The 20160-nt window shown below is 42.0% G+C and overlaps 1 protein-coding gene across 1 annotated transcript in view; it reads left to right on the top strand.

Annotated features, from left to right (window-relative positions):
* Window positions 1-19892: 19892 nt before the first annotated feature.
* The window catches only part of Fbxw8 (F-box and WD repeat domain containing 8), a 105002-nt gene continuing 104734 nt past the window's right edge, over window positions 19893-20160 (top strand). The window contains exon 1 of the mRNA XM_005396550.2: window positions 19893-20160. This exon is cut by the window's right edge and continues 7 nt beyond it. Within this exon, the coding sequence (XP_005396607.1) occupies window positions 19990-20160 (171 nt within the window). The 5' untranslated portion in view covers window positions 19893-19989.

The following is a 20160-nucleotide window of genomic DNA, read 5'->3' as shown; positions in this document are numbered from 1 at the left end:
GGAAGAATGTTGGAAACATGGACACTCAGAGATACATATTCCTCTAGTGGGAGCTGGTGATTCTAGCACTGATGTTAAGCCTTGCCCAGAGAAATAAATCCTTTGGGGGAGCAGCATCACACTCTCCTAACACTTTTGTCACAGCGAGTTTTTGCTAGGGTGCACAAAGCACTCACCTCGATTCCCAGCACTACAAAAAAAATTTGTTTATTTTAATGTTTAATTTAATAGACCCTTATTGAATGATTACTCTGCCATACACTGCCATAGATGTATTAAGTCACTTAATCCTAATACGCCTGTGAGACAGGTATGAATATTAAATGAATATGATAGAGGGCCAAACTGAGGCAGAGTGTTTCAGTAGCTTACCTAAGATCACACAGCTCTCTTGTTCACGTTCACGTTATGTCACCACTGAGAGCTTGAGAAGAGAGAGGGAAGCTGTGTGAGGCTGAATTGTGTCCTTCCCTCCCTCCTTTATTCATATGTTGAAGTTCTAACCCCCAGGATCTCAGGATATGACTACATCTGAAGACAGAGTCCTTAAAAAGGTAATTAAGAGAAAATGAGGCCATTGGTGTGGGCCTGAGTCCAATAGGATCAGTGCTCTTATGAAATGAGGAAATTAGGACACAGATGCACACAGAGGGGTGATACCTGAAGACATCGGGGGACAGTGGCCACCTACAAACCCAAGGAGAGATGCCTGGAGCAGATCCTTCCCTCGCAGTTGTCAGGAGGAACCAACCCTGCCGATGCGTTGACCTTGAACTTCCCGCCTATAGAACTGTGAAAAAATATGTCTGTTGTTTAAGCCTCCTAGATGTGATACATTGCTATGGCAACCCCGGGAAACTAACAAGCAGAGGAAGTGTCCTAAATGGGCAGCTAGAAGCAAACATTTCTGCATGCAGTGGCTGCTTTTACTGCTGGGAATATGATGGAGTGTTTTTCTGAGCTCTCCAGAAGGGATGTTGGCCTGTTCCCCTTCTTCCTTTTCTGCGTTGGAGGTCTCTAATTAAGGAGGAATTTTAGGAGGTTACTTTAGAAAACTGTTTGTGGAAATCCAGTGGATAACTTCATTCAAAGAAAACTTCTTCGACAGATACAAGGGAGTACAAACTCTCAATGGAATGAGAGTTCTCAATGGAATGAGATAGATTCTCTAGTTGCTGAAGGTTTCCCTGTGCTTGAAGCTGGGTACGTAGTAGGTGCTCTGTAAATAGTTGTTGAAACAAAGGCTGGATGAATGAATGGGTGGGTGGGTGGATGGATGGGTGGATAGATGAAAAGCATCCCAATATGTCTTTTTTAAACATACAGAGTGATCATGTAGAATAGTTATAGTCAATAATAAATACAAATATAAATATGCTCCAAATCGTTCCCTTATCCCCTACAGAAATCAATACTTAAGTGCTTTGAGCTGAAGAAAGTTTGGTATTTCTTTAATTAAAACAATAATTACCTATCCTAGTGTTTCAGACTGAGTGAGCTTTACCTTATGGTGTTTTAATTTGTGTGGCTTGGTAGAGTGGTAAATGAGTGAACAGCTGTTGCCGCCCCCAAACAGCTGTGTTTCCTGGAGCCATGTACGAATGCCAAGGCCAGATCTGATGCCAGGAGTCGGCTTGGTGAACCGCAGAGTTCTTGAATCAAAGTCAGACTTGTAACAGGGTGGTTTGACACAGAAAGCCAGCAAGATCTCGATTTGAACCTTTACCACACCATGCAGTAGCTTGGTACCTTGGGCACATTTTTCACCTCTATGAACCTCCACTTTCCCATCTGTAAAATAGGAATACCTACCTCAGTGGATTGTTGTAAGGATTAAAAGGGAGAATTATGTCAAGTGTTAGCAAAGTGCTCAGCACTCCATAAATATCATACAGTCTTTGTTGATATCTTGGGATTATTAAGTATCCACTTAAGAAACAGAATAGGGACCTTGACCCAAACCCACTGGGAAAACAAGGGGATTCAGATTTCAGTTCAATATTCAATTACATCACAGTTATTCCCAGGAAAGTCCCTTCTACCACACAGACCTGGAGCAAGACAGCTCTCATCGCTCACATTTATCTATTTAACCCTCCCATACCTGAAAAGATGGGGTAACCCCTTCTCCAGGGACTGCCTAATGATTCATTTGATACCTCCCCCTGAGGATCTTGTTGTTTGAGTAAAGAGAGAGAAAGCAAATGAATGTCCACAGCAGGGGAGGAAAAAAATTAAACAGATCATAATTATAGTGTCATCAATGCTTAAATGTAAAGGGTAAACCTCACTTAAATAAAACCTAATTCCTTGATTAGGAGTCACAAGAGAGAGGGCTGATTAAACTTGCACCCCTGCTGTGAAAATTTAGATATATTGTCCTTTGCTCAGGCAATAATCACCTTATTGAAGGCAACTGAGCTCAGAGCAAGCAAGTAAATCACTAGACTTGAAATTATACCAATGAGCGTGTAAATAAGAATAAATGTTGAAGAACAACTTGGCAGACCTGTACAAACTGAAAGTGCACAAGCCCTCTACCCTGGTGATTTCATTTCTAGTGTTTTACACTAGACCCATGGTCCTCAACCAGGGATGATTTTGGTCCCCAGGAGACATTTGGCAACATCTAGAGGTGTTTTGGGTCTTCAAAATTGAAAGGCATTATTGGCATCTATTGGGCAGAAGCCAAGGATGCTGCTAACATCCTACAATGCACAGACAGCAAAGAATTATCCAGCCCAGAATGTCAATAGTACTGAGAGTGAAAAACCTTGCCTGGGATATATTGATTACTATGCATGTGGTGCAAGGAACAGAAAATCCACCCCATTTAAATCATATAGATTTTAATTGTTTATTTAACAAGAAGTCCAGAGCAGGGTTTGCAAACTGTAGCCTGTGTGACAATCTGGTTCACTGCTTGCTTTTATAACAGTTTTATTGCAATATAGTCACGTTTATTCATTTACATCCTGTATTTTATATGGATGTTTTTGTGCTACAACAGCAGAGTTGAATAGCTTGTCAGGCTGTATGGCCCATAAAGCTGTTGATTATCTGGCCCTTTACAGAAAAAGTGTGTCAGCTTCTGGTCCAAAGGAAGGAAGACTCAAGATTGACTCTCTATTACAAATATCTCACCAAGGATTAGGCTATGCCTATGTGTCTACTCCCTCCACCTTAGCATGTTGATTTAGTCCTCAGCCTTAAGACTAGATATTATATTTTGAATGAAGCATCCAAAGCAGAAAGAGAAGGAAAAATGGAACAGAAAGATCTTGTGTACTTCTCTTGGTATGGTATGTGTGTGGGAGGGGGGTTGTTCTTAGAAGCCTCCCTGCAAACTTCCCTTTATATCACTGGTCAGATGCTCATCTCTATATCTATGGCTGGCAAAAGATAATGTAATGGCCACCTATATACTGTGTTGAGCCTCCAAAAGTTGACATCCACCTGAAACTTGTGAAGATGTCTTTATTTGAAATTATGATATTTATGGATCTAATCAATTTAAGATGAAGTAATACGGGATTAAAGTGGGCCCTAACCCAGCAACTAGTGACATTACAAGAACAGGGAGGTCTGGACACAGCTACACAGAGGGAAGGCAGTCCTCTAAAGATGCAGGTAGAGATTTGAATATTGCTGCCACAAGCCAAGGAACATCAAGGATTGCCAGCAATCACCAGAAGCTCTAAGAGGCAAAGGATTCTCCCTTAGAGGCTTTGGAAGGAGTATGGCCCTGTTGACACGTGGACTTCTGACTTATAGGCTTCAGAACTGTGAAAAAACAATTTTATATTCTTTTAACCCATCTAGTTTGTGGTAATTTGTTACAACAACCTAAGAAAATAATATACCACTGTATCAGGTAGAGGAAGGCTATGAATAACAAAAAACACCTGAAATCACAGTGGCTTAACAAGGTAGAAATGTATTTCCCTTTCATATGGAAGAAATCTGTGGAAGGTGATATGGCTCTGTAATTGCAGTTATACAGACATCAGTATCATAGGCTCCTTGGTCTTGCTCCCTTACTAAACTTGCACACTATCTTGTAATCTAAGATGGCTGCTTAAATTCCCACCATGCTTCTTCAGTCCCAGAATTCCACTTAGCACTTTCACTCATGTTCCATTAGTTAGAACTTAGTCAAGTGGCCATACCTAGCTACATGGAATGCTGGGAAATGTAGTCTTTCAGCTAGGCATCAACATGTGGGAGTTCTGTTACTAAAGAAAAGAAAGAACAGAGGTCAGCAGGTAATTGAAAGTTTCTGCCTAAAGAACAAGGATCAGCAAACAATAACCTGCAGGCCAAGTTTGTCCTTACACCTTTTTTAAAATTAGAATTCTTATTGAGGCAATTGTAAATTTACATTCAATTTTAGAAACTATGTAAAATGATTCATTCTACACGTTGCTCTCTTTTTCCCAATAGTAATATTTTGCAAAGCTATAAAATAATATCATAACAGGGATACTGACATTTGTACAATCTACTGATCTTATTCAGATTTCCCCAGTTTTAGTTGTACTGCGTAGTGGTTCGTTTATCTGCTACCATAGTAAAAACACTAATTTCATTGTATGAACGCACCATTATTTGTTTAACCATTCACGCATTGAAGAATATCTGGTAGGTTTCCAGTTTGGGGCTATGAGAACTAAAACTACTATGAACATTTGTTTACAGATTTTTGTGTGAACATAAGTTTTCACTTTTCTGGGATAAATGCCTAGGAATGCAATTGTTGGGTCATATGGTAGCTGTGTGTTTCATTTTCTAAGAAGATGTCAAACTCTTTTTCCAGTAACTGTATCATTTTATATCTGCCCCCTATCAGTGTATAAGTGGTCCAGTTTCCCCACATCTTCTCTGGCTTTTGGTGTTGTCACTAGTTTTTATTTTCACATTCTGATAGGTATGTTTTAGGGACATCTTATTGTGGTTTTCTATTTTTGCTCTTGTCTAATAAATAGCTAATGATGTTGAATATCTCTTCATGTACTTATTTGCTACCTGTATGTACATCCTCTTTGGCCAGTCCATCTGTTTTTGTAAATACATTTGTATTCAAACACATTCATACCTATTTTTAATATGTCACCGCAGCTTGCTTTCATACTACAACAGCAGTGTTGAGGACTTGTAATAGGAACTATATGGCCTGCAAGCCTGAGATGTTTACTATTATGTCCTTTACTGGAAAAACTGACCTAGATACAATAAGATTTGCTCCTTGAGGTTGAGCACCAGGTTGCCCAAACAAAATTAGGAATTACTGGCAAGGAAGAAGAAAAGAAGTGACAGGATATGCTACCCTAGACAAACTCTCCAAGTGTTTTTCAATGGTGTTCACTGTTGTCTTGTTTGAAATAATCCAAATTTGGAAGCAAAGTATCTATCAAAAGTAAACAAAGTGTGGTATATTCATATAATAGAATATTATAAGGAATTATAAGCAATGAGCTGGATTCTTGGATATATATATGTATGTATATATATTTTTTATATATATATACATACATATACCAGAAACATAATGTTTAGTGAAAATAAGGCAATTATTTGTATAGCTTGATATTGTTTATGTAAATTTGAAATATACATAAAATAATACTACAAGTTATTCAGAGACACACAGATATATACTTTTAAATATGCTAGAAAAAGCCAGGTGTGGTGGTACATGCCTATAAATTCCATTAGTCTGGGAAGCTGAGGCAGGGAGATTACAAGATTGAGCCCAGCCTGAGCAATTTAGCAATTTAGCAATTTAGCAAGATACTATCTAAAAATAAAATACAGAAGAAAGGCTGGGGCTGCAGCTCAATGCAAAGGCCTTAGGTTCAATCCTCAGTATTAAAAAAAGGAATAAAGGGAAGGAAGGAGAGTCTCATGTTCAGGGATGGGGCTTTTGGAAGGTCATTGGATCATAGGGGTGCTGTAGCTCATCAGTGGATTATTTCATTTATGAGTTCATAGCTGACTGTGCTATTTGGAGGTGATCAGAAGAGGCTGTCACTGGGGCTGTGATCTGGAAGGGTGTGTTTTTGTCCCCAGCTCCTTCCCTCTTTTTCTGCTTCCTAGATGCCATGACAGGAGCAGCTTCCCTCCATCAGGCTCTTTCGCCATGCCACTTCTATGTCTGAGCCAGTCAACCGTGAACTGAACCCACTGAGACCGTAAGCCAAAATAAACCCCTCTGCTCCCCTGAGTTTCAGGTGTCAGGTATTTTTTTTCTCAGCAATGGGAAAGCTGATCAATACAACTACCCTTTAGGGTAGAATACTCATTAGGAAGCAAGGAGTGTTCTTTCAGGTGCTGGGATGCTGCAGGAAGATTGCCCTCAGCTATCAGTCCCTTGTAAGAATTGCCTCAGTTGAAGAAATGGTCCCACTCAAGATCATATGTCCTTCCAGAGACAATCTGTATCCTCTGATAAACCAACATGGAGATACAAAGGCCTGGTCCCCTTTGTCACAACTTGAGATGATTCTAGGGTGCACAGCTCCATGTTGCAGGGACAGCATCAATAGCTCAGCTTTTCTCTGTGCCAAATCTTGCTTCCTTCTCTCCCTTTACATAGTGGCAATTTCCAGGTGTCCCTAAAAATGCAGGATGATCTCCATCTCAGATTCTGCTTCCTGCGAATTCTGACCTGTGACACTAGCCATGTTAGACTGCCCACCATTTCTTCAGTGTTCTTGGTGGATGGGTACATGGTCAGTAGTCTGTGCTGCTGATGTACGATGATCCGTTTAGTGAATCACAATGAGCAATCAGCAAACACTGACTCTATCCATGTCATCACCTTAGATTTCTCAATTTTTAGAATTGTCAGAAATAAATTTCCATGCCTAATAAACTGTCCAGTTTGTAGCATTTTGTATTTGAGAATAGGTTGCAGAAATTTTTTGGAAACAAGACCTTGCTATGTAGTCCAAACTGGCCTTGAATGTAGCCCATGCTGGGTTCACATTCATAAACCTCCTGCCTCCTGAACAGTTCAGAGTCCTCACAGGGAAGTCAAAAAACAACACAGGTGAGGTCACTGACTGGACAAGAGATGTGCTCCTAATCTAAGGCAGCCTGTACAATGGACCGAACACACTTGCTCCCTCTGGGCTGGGTTTCCAGGAACTGAGGATTTGCCCTCTGCCAGTGAGGTGTTAATATGGCCAGCATAGTTCTGCCGCTTGCTCTTGCCGTCCTTAGTCTTTCTTCCACTGTAATGGCTCTCAGTTCTGTCCTGACCCATGTGTTCTGCATCCATTTGTTCTTGAACTGATGACTTCTAGAAAGAAGGATCCTTTTTCACTACACCTGTGCTTAGTTCCTTGACAGCCATTAATTACTTAGATAAAGACTCCAGGTCCAACTTACCAGGTCCATTCCTTTATCCGTGGACTGCGTCAAGATATAAGACCTTCTCTCTTTTCACCCAAAGCCCTCTACTTTTATGGCTACATTGTACTGTTGTTTTTCATTCTAATGCATGTCACCTGCCTTGCCATCTACACAGGGAAGTACAATTTTTTTCAACTTCCCCAGGACCTACTATGATATATGTACCCCTGTAGCATATATTAGTATCATGGGTTTTGATGCTAGAAATGAGAAGAAAGATGAAAAATGGATGAAGAAAGGTAGTGTAGAATGTGGAGCCTACATTATTAACTAACAGTTGACATTCATTTATTCCACAGATATTTACCGAACACTTACTATATATTAAGAGCTAGGTGCTGCTGGGGATATAGCTCAGTGGCATAAGTGCCTACCTGGCAAGTGCAAGGTCCTGAGTTTGATTCCCAGTACAAAAAACAAATAAGAACTAGGTGCTGACAACATCATTATATTCCTGTAGAGAACTGACCATCTCTCATTCCATACAGTTCTGATGGGGTCAGCAATCATAGAACAAGGGTACTATGTGTATACAGGGCATTTATGTGGTCAGGTCTGGCCAATCATAGCACCACATGTCCTGGATTATGGATGTGTTATCCAAGGTGGATCAATTAGGGTCCTTCCTGAGATACTGATGAGTGTGCATAGATGCTGGGAGTGAAAACTATCTTCTTTTCTCGACTGTTGCAACTGAGATGATATAATAAACTTGGAGCTGTCCAGAGCAATGCTTTCCTCCAACTGCAATGAAAGAAAGTGAGGCCAACAGAGAAAAGAAAGAAGAGAAAGGGAGGGAAGGAGATATAGAAGGAGAGAGGAGAGAGAGAACAAAAAAGAGGACCTGAAACCTCTTTTGAGAGCCCAAGTTTAGCTCTGCTTTGGACATCTCAGAGCAAAAACAATTTCTCTTTTTAGCTGGAGACATTTTGGGTTGAGTTTCTATTTCTTTCAACGTAAGAATCTTCAGTGATGGGGAACCTGACCCAACCTGGAGAAGGGGGCGGGTAGGGAAGGCTCCTTGGAGACGGCAGCCTCTAAAATAAGACCTGGCAGGAATGAGGCAGGTGCAGGTAAGTTCCTGGCCAAAGGAGCGGGGGACAGTGGAGAGCCCTAAGAGCAAAGCTGAGAAGATGAGAGGTCAGAAACTGGACAGGGAGAGCGCTGGGCGACTGGGCTACAGAGATGGGCGAGGGTCAGACTGCAGCAGGCCCAAAGTAACAACCACCTTGGAAAAATCTTGTGTAGATGGACACTGAGATTCAGGACACTGACACATCTTCCAAGGACTCAGGTGCATGCCAGACAGTTCCGACTCCATCCTCATGATAATGCCTGTGACATCCACCTGCAAAGTGCTTTGAAGAAATTCTGAACAGTTAAGATACTTTGCCACTGTTAAGCACCCCTGTCAATCTCCTATCAATCTCTTACTGGCTCAAATGTAATTTTCTATTTTTCCTTCCAATTGCGTGTCACCTGTAATTAGAATCCCAAAGCCCTCAGCCCTACCAAAATTCTCAGAGTGATTTTTCCATTAAATTGGAAAGGAGACTCATCTCTTCAGCAGTTTGCAAAGCGGAATAGACCAAACATTTTTTCCTATCTCCTGCCTGGGTATTTGTGTTGGGATTTATGAGATGTGTCACAATACTTTTTACTTCTCTCTTAAGGGAGTAAATTCATCTTTCTCTCTCCTGCTCTGTGCAGGAGTAAATACGTACCTGCGTGTATGTGTAGTTATGCATACACAACCTTATTATCTGTAGCTTTAGCAGCAACACGAATATACAGTGAGCATCTAGAATGTGTGGACACAAGTCTCAGAAACGCCTTCTGCTTCCTCTAAGTTCCGTCACTTATTGATTTACCTGTTCATTCATTCATTCATCCATTCATTCATGCATGCATTCATTCATTCAGCTAGCCAGGTTACCAAGATTCATTAAGCACATTCTAAGGACCAGGCTCTGAGTGAGGGGCTGAGAATACAAAGATGAGCAAGATATGGCCTCCACCCTTACAGAACAAGCATTCTAGAGGTGGACACACAAAAGAAATAAATAATAAATAAAAGCACTTACCCACTGGGGTAAGGGTATTTCACTAATAGGTGAATTGTGGATGCCTTACTTAGACGGTATTAGAATTTAAATGTGAGGAGTTCCTCCAAAGACTCAAGGCCAAGGCAACTCTCAGAGGTGGAGCTTTGGGAAGCTAACTGGATCATGAGTCGAACTTCACATGTGGATTAATCCATTGATGAGACCATAATTTGATGGCATCATTGAGAGGCAATGCAGACTTAGGAGATGGGCCCAAGTGTAGGGAGTGGGTCACAGGGACAAGACCTCAGGATTTATATCTTGTTCCTAAGTCCTCCCCTTTTGGCTCCTTTTTTTTTTTTTTTTTTGGTACCGGGGATCGAACTCAGGACCTTGTGCTTGCCAGGCAGGCACTTGTGCCACTGAGCTATATTCCCTGCCCATTTGGCTCTTTTACTTTCTCTAACTACTTTCTTGCCATGGTGAGATTCCTCTGCCACCCTCTTCCACCACAGTGTTCTGCCTCACCACAGCCCTCAGAGCAATAGAGTCAGCTGACCAGGGACTGAAACCTCAGAAACCATGAGCCAAAATGAACCTTCTCTCCTTTGAAGTGGCCTCACTGAGGAATGATGCCAGAAGAGTAGTTCAGGAAGACGGAAGCATGTGCAAAGGCCCTGTGGTGAAAGAGGGCTTAGCTTCCTCAGACCACAGAGAGTTTTGTGTAGGAGGTTGGAAAATGCACACCAGTGCCCTGCCTTGGGGACACATGTGGGCATAGCCACTTTGAGAAAGCAATGTGGCTGTCCCTCAAATGACTGATTAACCCAGTTATTCCATTCCTAAGTATATACCTAAGAGAAATGAAAACATTTGTCTGTACAAAAACCTGTTCAGCAATGTTCACAGAAGCATTTTTTTCAAAAACATTTTTGTAGCATTGGAGATTGAGCTGCATCCCCAGGCCTTTTCATTACTTTTTATCTTGAGACAGGGATTCACTAAGTTGATAAATCGCCCAGGCTGGACTTAGACTTGTGATCCTCCTGCCTCAGCCTCCCAAAGTGCTGAGACTACTGGTATAAGTTACCACACTAAGCTTCAGAAATGTTTAATTGACACATACTAACTATGCTAACTATTCAAATTTATAGGGCACAGTGTGATGATATATTATATATAATATATAAGTATATATATAGTAGTACCTGGGTTTATGAATTTGATTTGTTTTACAATTTTGAGGAAGATGGCCATGCATTTGTGGGGAAAATGGCCATGGTTGTGGCTGTCACCCCATGTGGAGTTTACGAGCAGAAGCAAAATTTTGCCGAACTCGTTTGTTTGTGAACCAAATTGTTTACAAACAGAACTGTTAGTGAAAGGAGGTATTATTGTATATATTCATCAAAGCCCTGGTAATTAGAATTTGCATGTCCTTAACCACACATCATTTCTTTGTATTTAACGTTTATAAACTGCTCTGTTTTTATATAAAGTTCTTGTAGACTACAATCCTCTTGTAAACTACAAATTACTGTGCAGTAGAATACTAGAACTTATTCCTTCTATATAAATGTATTTAGGTGTTATCCATCCTCTCTTTCCCCCTCCCACTTCCCCTCCCAGCCCCTACTAATCACTGTTCTACTCTCTTAGAAGCATTATTCTGAATAGGTAGAAACAATTCATATGTCCATCAGTGGAGGAATTAATACATGTTGGTATAGCCATGCAATAGAATATTATTCAACCATGAAAAGGAACAAGGAACTAATAAATGTTACAACGTGGATGAACTTAAAAACATGACACTGAGTGAAAAAAGCCAGACCCAAAGGTCATGTATCATGTGACTCCATTTATATGAAACATCCAGAATAGAGAGCTCTCTAGAGACAGGAAGTACAATTACAGGTTGTCAGGGAAAGACCACAGATGATGGTTAAAGGGGTGGGGTTTCTTTTGGGGGCGATGAAAATGTTCTAAAATTGCAGCAAATATGACACGGCTGTGAAAACAGATGTTCCTGGACTTGGGATGCATTCCAATACACCCACTGTAAGTTGATAATGTCATAAGTTGAAAATGTGCTGAATACATCTAGCCTGTCTCACGGCACAGTTTAGCAACCCAGTACACTGTAGAGTGCAGGTTGCTTTGCCTCTGATCACCTGGCTAACGGGGGCCTACAACTTGTGATTGCTGCCAAGCACAACCGGAGAGGATTGTGCTGCATGTCACTAGCCTGAGGAAAGGAGAGAACTCCAAACTCACGGTACAGTGTCTACTGACTGTATGTTGATCTGCACTGCTGTTGTGTCAAAATCCCAAGTAGATTAGGATCGAAGTGGGTGACCATTTGTTTCTGTATTCTGAAAGTCTTTGAATCAATACTTGGAACTGGTGATCTGTGCAGTGTATGTATCACATCGCAATAAAGCAGTTTGCTAGGAAAGACGCTGTTATTTCCAAACAGCCGAGGGTACCTTGAGATGTTTTAGACAGAGGAGCATCCCGGGCTGATTCACTTTTTCCAAAGCTCCCTGGCAGCTGTGCGATTCATTGGCAGGAGTAAGAGTGGAGGCGGGAGACCAGTCGGAAATTATGCTGCAGGCCAGGCTTGATGACAGCGCCTTGGATTTAGGCTTGCCAGATTTAGCAAATAAAAATACAAGACACTCAGTTAAATTTGAATTTCAGATAAGCAAAGGATTTTTTTAGAGTACAGTCAACCCTCTCTGAGACTTTGAGTTCCATATCTGTGGATTCAACCAACCATGAATGAAAAATACATTTTAAAAAACTGCATTTATATTGAACATGTACACACTTTTTTCTTGTCATTAGTCCATAAACAACACCATGTAACTGCTATTTATTTGGCATCATAAGTAACCTAGAGATGATTTAAAGTATGCAGGGGAATGTACACAGGTTATATGCAAATATTACATCATTTTAGATAAGGGACTTGAATATCCATGAATTTTGGTATCTAAGGGGGTCCTGGAACCAGTCATCTGTAGCTATCAAGGGGGAATTGCATAAATATATCCTAAAAATTGCACAGGACACACGCACACTGAGAAGTTATGTGCTTATCTGAAATTCAAATTTTGCATAGGCGTACTTACATTTTCAAAACTCATTGTGTCTCTGGAATTCAATTTTAACTGAGAGTCTTGCATTTTACCTAGCAACCCTACTTGGATTAGATGGTGGTGGAGGAGATGGAGAGAGATGGACAGATGCAAGATATATTTCAAAGGCAGAATCATCAGGACTTGCGGGAACAAGAGGGGAAGAAGAGGAAGAGCTCAGGTTCTTTCCTAATGCATCGGGTTAGCAGCACCACTGGCTGGGAGAGGGAAAATCCAAACAGGGTTGCACAGAACTAAGATGGTAGGGATGATTTACAATAGAAACAATAGGGGAGAGATGACTTGGAATTTAAAGAAAAAATTCTGGACTCCTGTTTCACGGAGTCAGAGTCAGCGTGATGCTAATGAGAATATCTTTTGTTCATGTGCAGGCTCTGTATGCTTGCCTTGGAGTGTTGCTTCTTAAGAAAGCAGACGAAGAAGTGCTGGAAGTGAGATCAGCTCTTGCAGTCTCTCATCTGAGCTGGGGAGCGGTGCTTATCCCTGGCACTAAACCACACCTTCTTGTGGAGCCGCTGTGATGAGCACAAGGCTGGAGCTGAAATTTCACGACAAGTAAAAAGCACCCAAAGACAGAACCTGTTCCTTTTCTAGGGGACTGTGATTCTCTCCAAGGGAAGGACTCGAGAACCAGGCTAGAGAGATTATAAGCAAGGGGGTGCTCATAAATACACAGGCGTCTGAGCATGGTGGCGCATTCCTGGAATCCCAGCTACTTGGGAAGCTTAGGCAGGAATATCGCAAGTTCAAGCCCAGCCTGGGCACCCTGTCTTAAAGAAAAAAAAAAGTACTGGGATTTAGTTCAGTGTTTGAACACCCCTGGGTTCCACTGCATAGTATAGTTGGGGACAGGATTATGGGGAAGGCACAGGGGATTAAGGTGGGGAGGGAACATGGTCCACACAAACAACCTCTTTTCAATGACTAAGTCTGTGAGTGGCAGCTGACACTGAAGTTTGTGCAACAGTTTTAAAAAATGGAATTAGCAATAGGAAATTTCTCAAGAACAAGCAAATTGTTATGGTTTTTTTTGGCTACAGATAATTTTTAAATCCAACTCACCACCTCCCTCCAATTTTGTATTGTATTAGTAGGAAAATATGAAACAGAAACAAAGACCTATAATGCTCACGGCAAAGAACACACCAGGGTGCTGTTGATGTCCAAAAGAGCTACCTACATCCTGCTGATGGTTTTTGTCCAGGTTATAGACAAGATACTTTGAAATCATTGTTTTCATGTTAGTTGCCTGGTGTTTCTCACCCATTAGCGAACTCAAGTTGAGGTGTGATTCTCTCCGGTCTCTACTGACAAGAGCTGAGGAGGAATCAATGTAAATGGTAGAGGTTTTGACTCAGTTCAGGGATTGCTAATGCATGAGTTTTTGTTGGGTTTAAAGGCCAATGATTGCAACTTCTCCTTTTTAACAACTATTTATTTATTTACTTATTTACTTATGTGTTTATTCCACTAGGGATGGAAGTCTAGCGCTTTATATTTTATTTTATTTTTGTTTTGACACAAGGTCTCATTAAGTTTCTAAATTGCCCAGGCATTGCTCAAAGGAAGGAACAACTCAGATGAGGGAAAGGAGAAAAAGAAAGGAGAAAAAAAAAATATATATATATATATGGATAGATGGGATAACTATACTGCTGCTGTTCAATGGTTTATTGAAAGGACCAGTTAATGCTTAATTTTTTTTTTAACCAACTTTGCATGCTTATATCTGGTAATCTGAACAACTAATTTGAAGACAACAATATGCAATATAACAACCATTGGTGAATTCCTACCATCTTATCTAGTGAAACTCTGTATTGTTTCAACGGTTTTTTAAAATTATTTTTTATTCTCTTTAATGGTTTGATCAATCTTCTATTCTTACATCTGATAATCTGAGCAACTTCACTGAAGATAACAATATGTAATATAACAACCACTGTTAATTCCTATCATTTTGTTCTGAAACCCTGTATCATTTTTATTTTTATTTTTATTTTTTGCTTTGTTTTGTTTTTGTCTATGTTGTTGGTATTTTGCTATTGTTCTTTTTAAATTATTATTCTCTTTAAAATAAATTGCCCAGGCTGGGCTCAAATTTGCATCCAAATTTCCCTCTTAGAAGGAGACTTTTGATCACACAGGGCACATGTGGTAATCAAGAGGTAATCACGTGTGGTAATCCCATGAGGCTCTGCCTCAGCCTCACAGAGTGTTGGAATTATAGGAGTGCACCATCACATCCACCTAAAATCTTTAGGAAATGAAATTTGTTGCTAATTTTAAAAAATCAAAGGAGGTCCAGGGATATAGCTCAGCAGCACAAGCGCCTGCCTGGCAGGCGCAAGGTCCTGGGTTTGATTCCCAGTACCAAAAAAAAAAAAAAAAAAAAAGTGAAAACAAACAAAAAAATCAAAGGTACTAGTTTTTTTGCAAGATCGAAGCTAATTTCCCAGAGTCAGGTGAAACAGAGTATTGGCTTCCCTCTCTAGATGAACATCTGTTCTCCAGCTTGCTGCTGTCCACACCTAGCCCACTTGCTCCACTTCTGCCTTCAAGGGTCATCTATATGCTTTTGACTCTGAGGTCACTGTAGTCCCTCTGCGAAAGGCTAAATCATGGCCCCTGTGTTAGCTTTCCATCGCTATGACAAAATGCCTTAAAGACATAAATCCACTTAAAGGAGAAAGATGTATTTTGGCTGACAGTTTCAGTCCATGATCACCTGGCTCTGCTTTCTTTGGGCCTGTGGTAAGGAGACTATCATGGCGGAGAGTATGTGGTGCAGCAAAGCTACTCACCTTATGGCTGTCAGAAGCAGAGAGAGAAACAGATGAGAGAGAGAGAGAGAGAGTGAGAGACCTCAAGATTCAATCACCTCCCAAAGGCCCCACCTTGAAGCCCTGCTGCCTTGGGGACCACACCTTCGATATATGGACTTTTAGGGGGCACATTTAAGATCCAAACCATAACAGTTTCCAAAGATACTGAGGTTCTCATCCCTAGAACCTGAGAATGCTAATTTAGGCGGAAAGAAGTTGTTTGAAGAAGTGACCAGAGAAGGATCTTGATTACCACATGTGCCCTGTGTGATCAAAAGTCTCCTTCTAGGAGGGAAATTTGGACACAGAGACAGAAGGTGACGTGACAGCTGAAGCAAGATGCTTTGGTGCTGGCTTTGAAGGTAGAGGAAGGGGCCACAAGCCAAGGAGTTCAAGAAATGTTATACCAGAAGCAAGAAGAGGCAAGGAAGCAGATTTTTCATTGGAGCCTCTAGAGGGAGTATGGCATAGCCAGCACCTTGACTTTAGCCCAGCAAAACTCATTTTGGATGCATAGAATTATAAGAGAATAATTGTATGCTGTTTTAAGCCACTTAATTTGTTACAGCAGAAACAGAGTACAATTACACTTTCTACCCCTGTATAGGAGAACAAGTAAATTAATCTCTGATCTTATTCCCTACCCTCACCACTTTTTTGAGATCCACCTGACCCTCAAGTAAAGAAGTTCTTGTACCTCTGCTGTCAGAGGAAGATGAGGGAAATGGGAGGTACTTGGGGGGTAACATGATGGCCATGTGTCAACCATCTTTTTGTAGCTCCAGTAGGAGCTCAGCTGGAGTTCCTAGGGGGATGAACCCCATATGGACAATGGGTAGAGAAGAGTCTGGAAGCATGGGAGATACTAAGACTGAATTCTTAGAGTCCTTCTCCAATAGATGTTTTAGTCTGGTCTTGAATCCCTTCTCCATTCTGCAGTTTTGGGGAACTCTGTCTCCCCTATTACGTGTGGAAATCCAGCTTATCACTACCCCCTCCACCCTCTATCAGGAGTTGGGAATGTGATTCAATGGGAGCCTCAATTAGAGGATCCTCTGGGAGAGGGGTTCTCATAATGGATTGGGTGCCAGGATCACCTGGGGGAATTGTTAAACCATAGATCACTGGGGTTGCCCTGCAGAGTTTATGATTCAATAATTTGCCTTGAGAATTTGTGTTCCAAATGAGTTTCCAAGTTTGACTGATCCAGAGGCTACACGCTGAGAATCTTTGCTCTGGATATCTGAATCCCAGAAGAAGGAACCCAGGCAGTGAGCTCATCCTACCGAGATGGTTCATAAGTTCCTGCTTCTGGTTCATAGAATCCATGAATTTGATCTAGTTCTTGGCATTCTAAGTGTCTGGTTATTTCTTTCCAATTTAACTTTGTGAGCCATCTCTCAAGTTCTATTCTTTTTCCTTAAGGTAGCACGATTTAATTTCTGTTGCTTGCAACCTAAGAACTTGAATGGATTGGGTTTGCAAAGAACATTTTTGATATGGACACCAGGCTTACAGAGCCCAAGTTCAACACAAACTTGTATCTCCCAAGACTCTTAGTGTGGATAATATCCATCATTTCTTGACTGCCTATTATGTGCTTTATGAATGCTAGGAATTTCATAAGCACTTTCTCAGCCTTCCTCAGGGAATATATTTTCATCTGAGGAAATGAAGGCCCAGGAATTTACTATTGGAAAATTGGGGAGACACTGAATGGGAAGCACCGCTGAGAAAAGGGCAATATTTTCCTTCCTCTCAGAATGTTTCTTTCTCCATTTTTCCCATCTGCTCTGAGTGACCAACGGCCCCACAGGGTGCCCACACTGGCCCTGTGAAAACTCTTTTAAAGTAGTGAGAGGAAGTGTTGCACTTGATTAGCGTAACGTGATGTTTAAAAATTTGCCGTTTACTTTGTGACTTAAACATTCGATGTTCTATAAATTCTGGAGATATCAGCAGAACTGTAGTTGGCTTTTGACTTATAAGTAATAAAGCAAATTTGCGTGACCCTTGGGCTCCACATGGAGGGCATATAGGATGAGGCAGGTTAGCTGGACGTTTGCAGGGGAAAATAGCTCGTCACTGATATTTCTAAGAATACTTAATTGGCCAGGGATTTAGCTCAGTGGTGCAGTGCCTGACTGGCAAGTGCGAGATCCTGAGTTCGATTTGCAGTGCAAATAAAAAAGCATATTTCATTGGCAGCGGACACTGAAGAGCGGCACTATAGTTCTGTGCTATTCCATCATTGTGGGACTTGATGGCAAAGGTGATCAGGAACGTGAGAAAGTCAAGATATAGCTGCTGCCACAGATGCTTTGTCGAGCGCTCCATGAGGACCAGGACATGATCTGAGAGGTAGCTGTAACACAGTTTTTAGCTTTGTCCTTTACAAGTGACATGCACTGCGGCTGCTTGAGGTCTCCATGGAGAGGGGGTTTCCAAGTTTGTGAAGAAAATGGTTGGGACACTTCTGCACCAAGTGGAGCAAGCAGAGCAGAGCCATGTCCAGACATCCAGGAGGAAAGCAGCGGCCCCTCCCTCTTCTATGCATAATAAAACCTTTGTAGGAAGAATTTATTTATTTTAGAATGGTTGTGGCAACTAGCTTTCTGCACAGCCCTGACAATCCCTCCTGTTAGCTGCACAGTGTGTATCTTGCTTTTGTTTTGCTCCAGGGAATCTCCATTACCTTACATGGGGGGGAACCCACTTATTTATACCAAGCCTAGTATGGGAAGCTGTTCAAACTCCAAGCTTAACCTTTCTCCAACGAGTGAAGAAAGCGGTGGATAAATGATTCTCTCTTCCAGCTCCTGGAAAACACTCTTGAGCTGTGCTCTTTAAGGCTTCTTAGAAGGTCTTAGTGGGATGAAACCTACATTGCCCACAGCAGGACAATGCAAGAATGCTTTTTGCTCAGTGTGTGGCACACACGTGGAATCCCAGCTACTCTGGAGGGTGAGGTGGAGGGATTAACTATTTGAGGCCAGCCTGGGAAATTTCTCCAAGAATGCTTTATGGATTAGCTGTCCTTGCTAATCCACTCCCTCTTCTCAGTATTCTATCCCCAATTCCTGGAATCATATTTCCCAACAAATGAGCTGCCTGCAAGCCCAGCTCAGGGCTCAGCATCTGTTTTCTGGGGGGAATCCCAGCTAGGATAACACTGACTGTAGAAAATTAAGACTACAGATAAAGAAAAAGAACACTAAAACCATCTCTAATCCTGCTTTTTCTATCGACTGCTGTTAGGCTTTGAGTGTTTATTCTTCCTTTGTTAATACACACATATGTAAAAAGCACAGTGGGAATCATATAGTATTGGTATGGTTTGAGCATGTCCTCCGAAGTCCCACGAGTTGAAATGAGTGTTAGGAATTCTGAGGGTGGAAACTTAATTTGGGAGGTGATTAGGATTAAAGTCTTCTGGGCGGAGCCTCCATGCTGGCGGCTGTACAAGACGGATAGAGAACAGAAGACACACATAGACACACGTGCTTCCTGTCTCTTGCCGCTTTGTATCACCTTGAGACTCTGCCACCAAGAATGCCCTCCTCAGCTGTGAACCCCTCCATGTTTCACCTCCCGAACCTTGAGCCAAAATAAACCTCTTTTCCTTAAACTTAAGCCGTCTGTGATAGTGTATTATTGGCAACAGAAAACAAACCAGTACACGTTACTTGGTGTCTATCCTGATTTTTTTATACTTGCTATAATGTGAAGATCTTTTCAGAGGATTAAATTTTCTTTTCCAATATATTTAGTAGGTGCATAGTATTTCATTTACTCATTATGAGGTGTGATTGAAAATTATGGTGAATGTTACATTTTTTAAAAAATTTATGACAGTGAAAAACACATTGACATTAATTCCCTCTCAAAACACGCCCCCTTCTCTTATCCCATCATTCCTGCCGCCTTCTGAAGCAGTTCTGGAAGTCCTCTTTCGTGAGTGTCTTTAGCTGAGTTGTTGAGGTTGGCTTGGCGTCTTGAACTGATCCAAAACGTGACTTTTCCTTGTCCTGACTTTGGGGAAAGAGCCGTAAGTCGCACCTTGCAGGTATGGTGAATGAGGTGAATGAGGACACACCAGGCAGCCGCACTCATTGTATTTTTAAAAATCACACTTCGTGTCGCCCTCAGGATAGAGGACTTTCACAAAGTGCCAAGAATGATGGGTACGTGCGTCCAAAGGGAGGGGAAGTATTTTGAAGGAGACTCATGGCAATGTGTCTTTTACGGTAATAATTTTTTAAAAATTTAAACATTCACCATATATTTCGGTGAAGTCGTTTAACGCACGTTTGTTGCATGAAGGCGCCGTCTGTGCCTGAGGCAACCAGACACAGTCAAGCTGAGAAGCTGGGCGCTGCTTCTCTGCGCTCGCGGGGCGGAGCCGGGGGCGGGATCGCCCGCCCGGAACCCTGGAACTCTGTCCCTGCGGTTTCCGGTCGCGGCGGACACTTCTAGCGAAGGGACTGTCCCGTGGCACGGGCGGGCGGAGGAGGGCGCGGAGGCCCCGGAGCAGCGACAATGGACGACCACAGCCTGGAGGAGTTCCGTCGGCGCTGGCAGGAGGAGCTGGCGCAGGCCCAGGCGCTGAGGAAACGGCGGCGGCTGCGAAGGCCCGAGGAGGCAGGCGGGCGCGGCGAGCAGGCCTCTGGGTACCTGGCGCTGGCCCAGGGCCTCCTGGAGGGCGCGGGG

This window comes from Chinchilla lanigera, unplaced genomic scaffold (assembly GCF_000276665.1).
Source record: "Chinchilla lanigera isolate Chin_1 unplaced genomic scaffold, ChiLan1.0 scaffold00054, whole genome shotgun sequence".
NCBI classification, from domain to species: Eukaryota; Metazoa; Chordata; class Mammalia; order Rodentia; family Chinchillidae; genus Chinchilla; species Chinchilla lanigera.
This window is presented reverse-complemented; position numbering and strand designations above follow the sequence as displayed.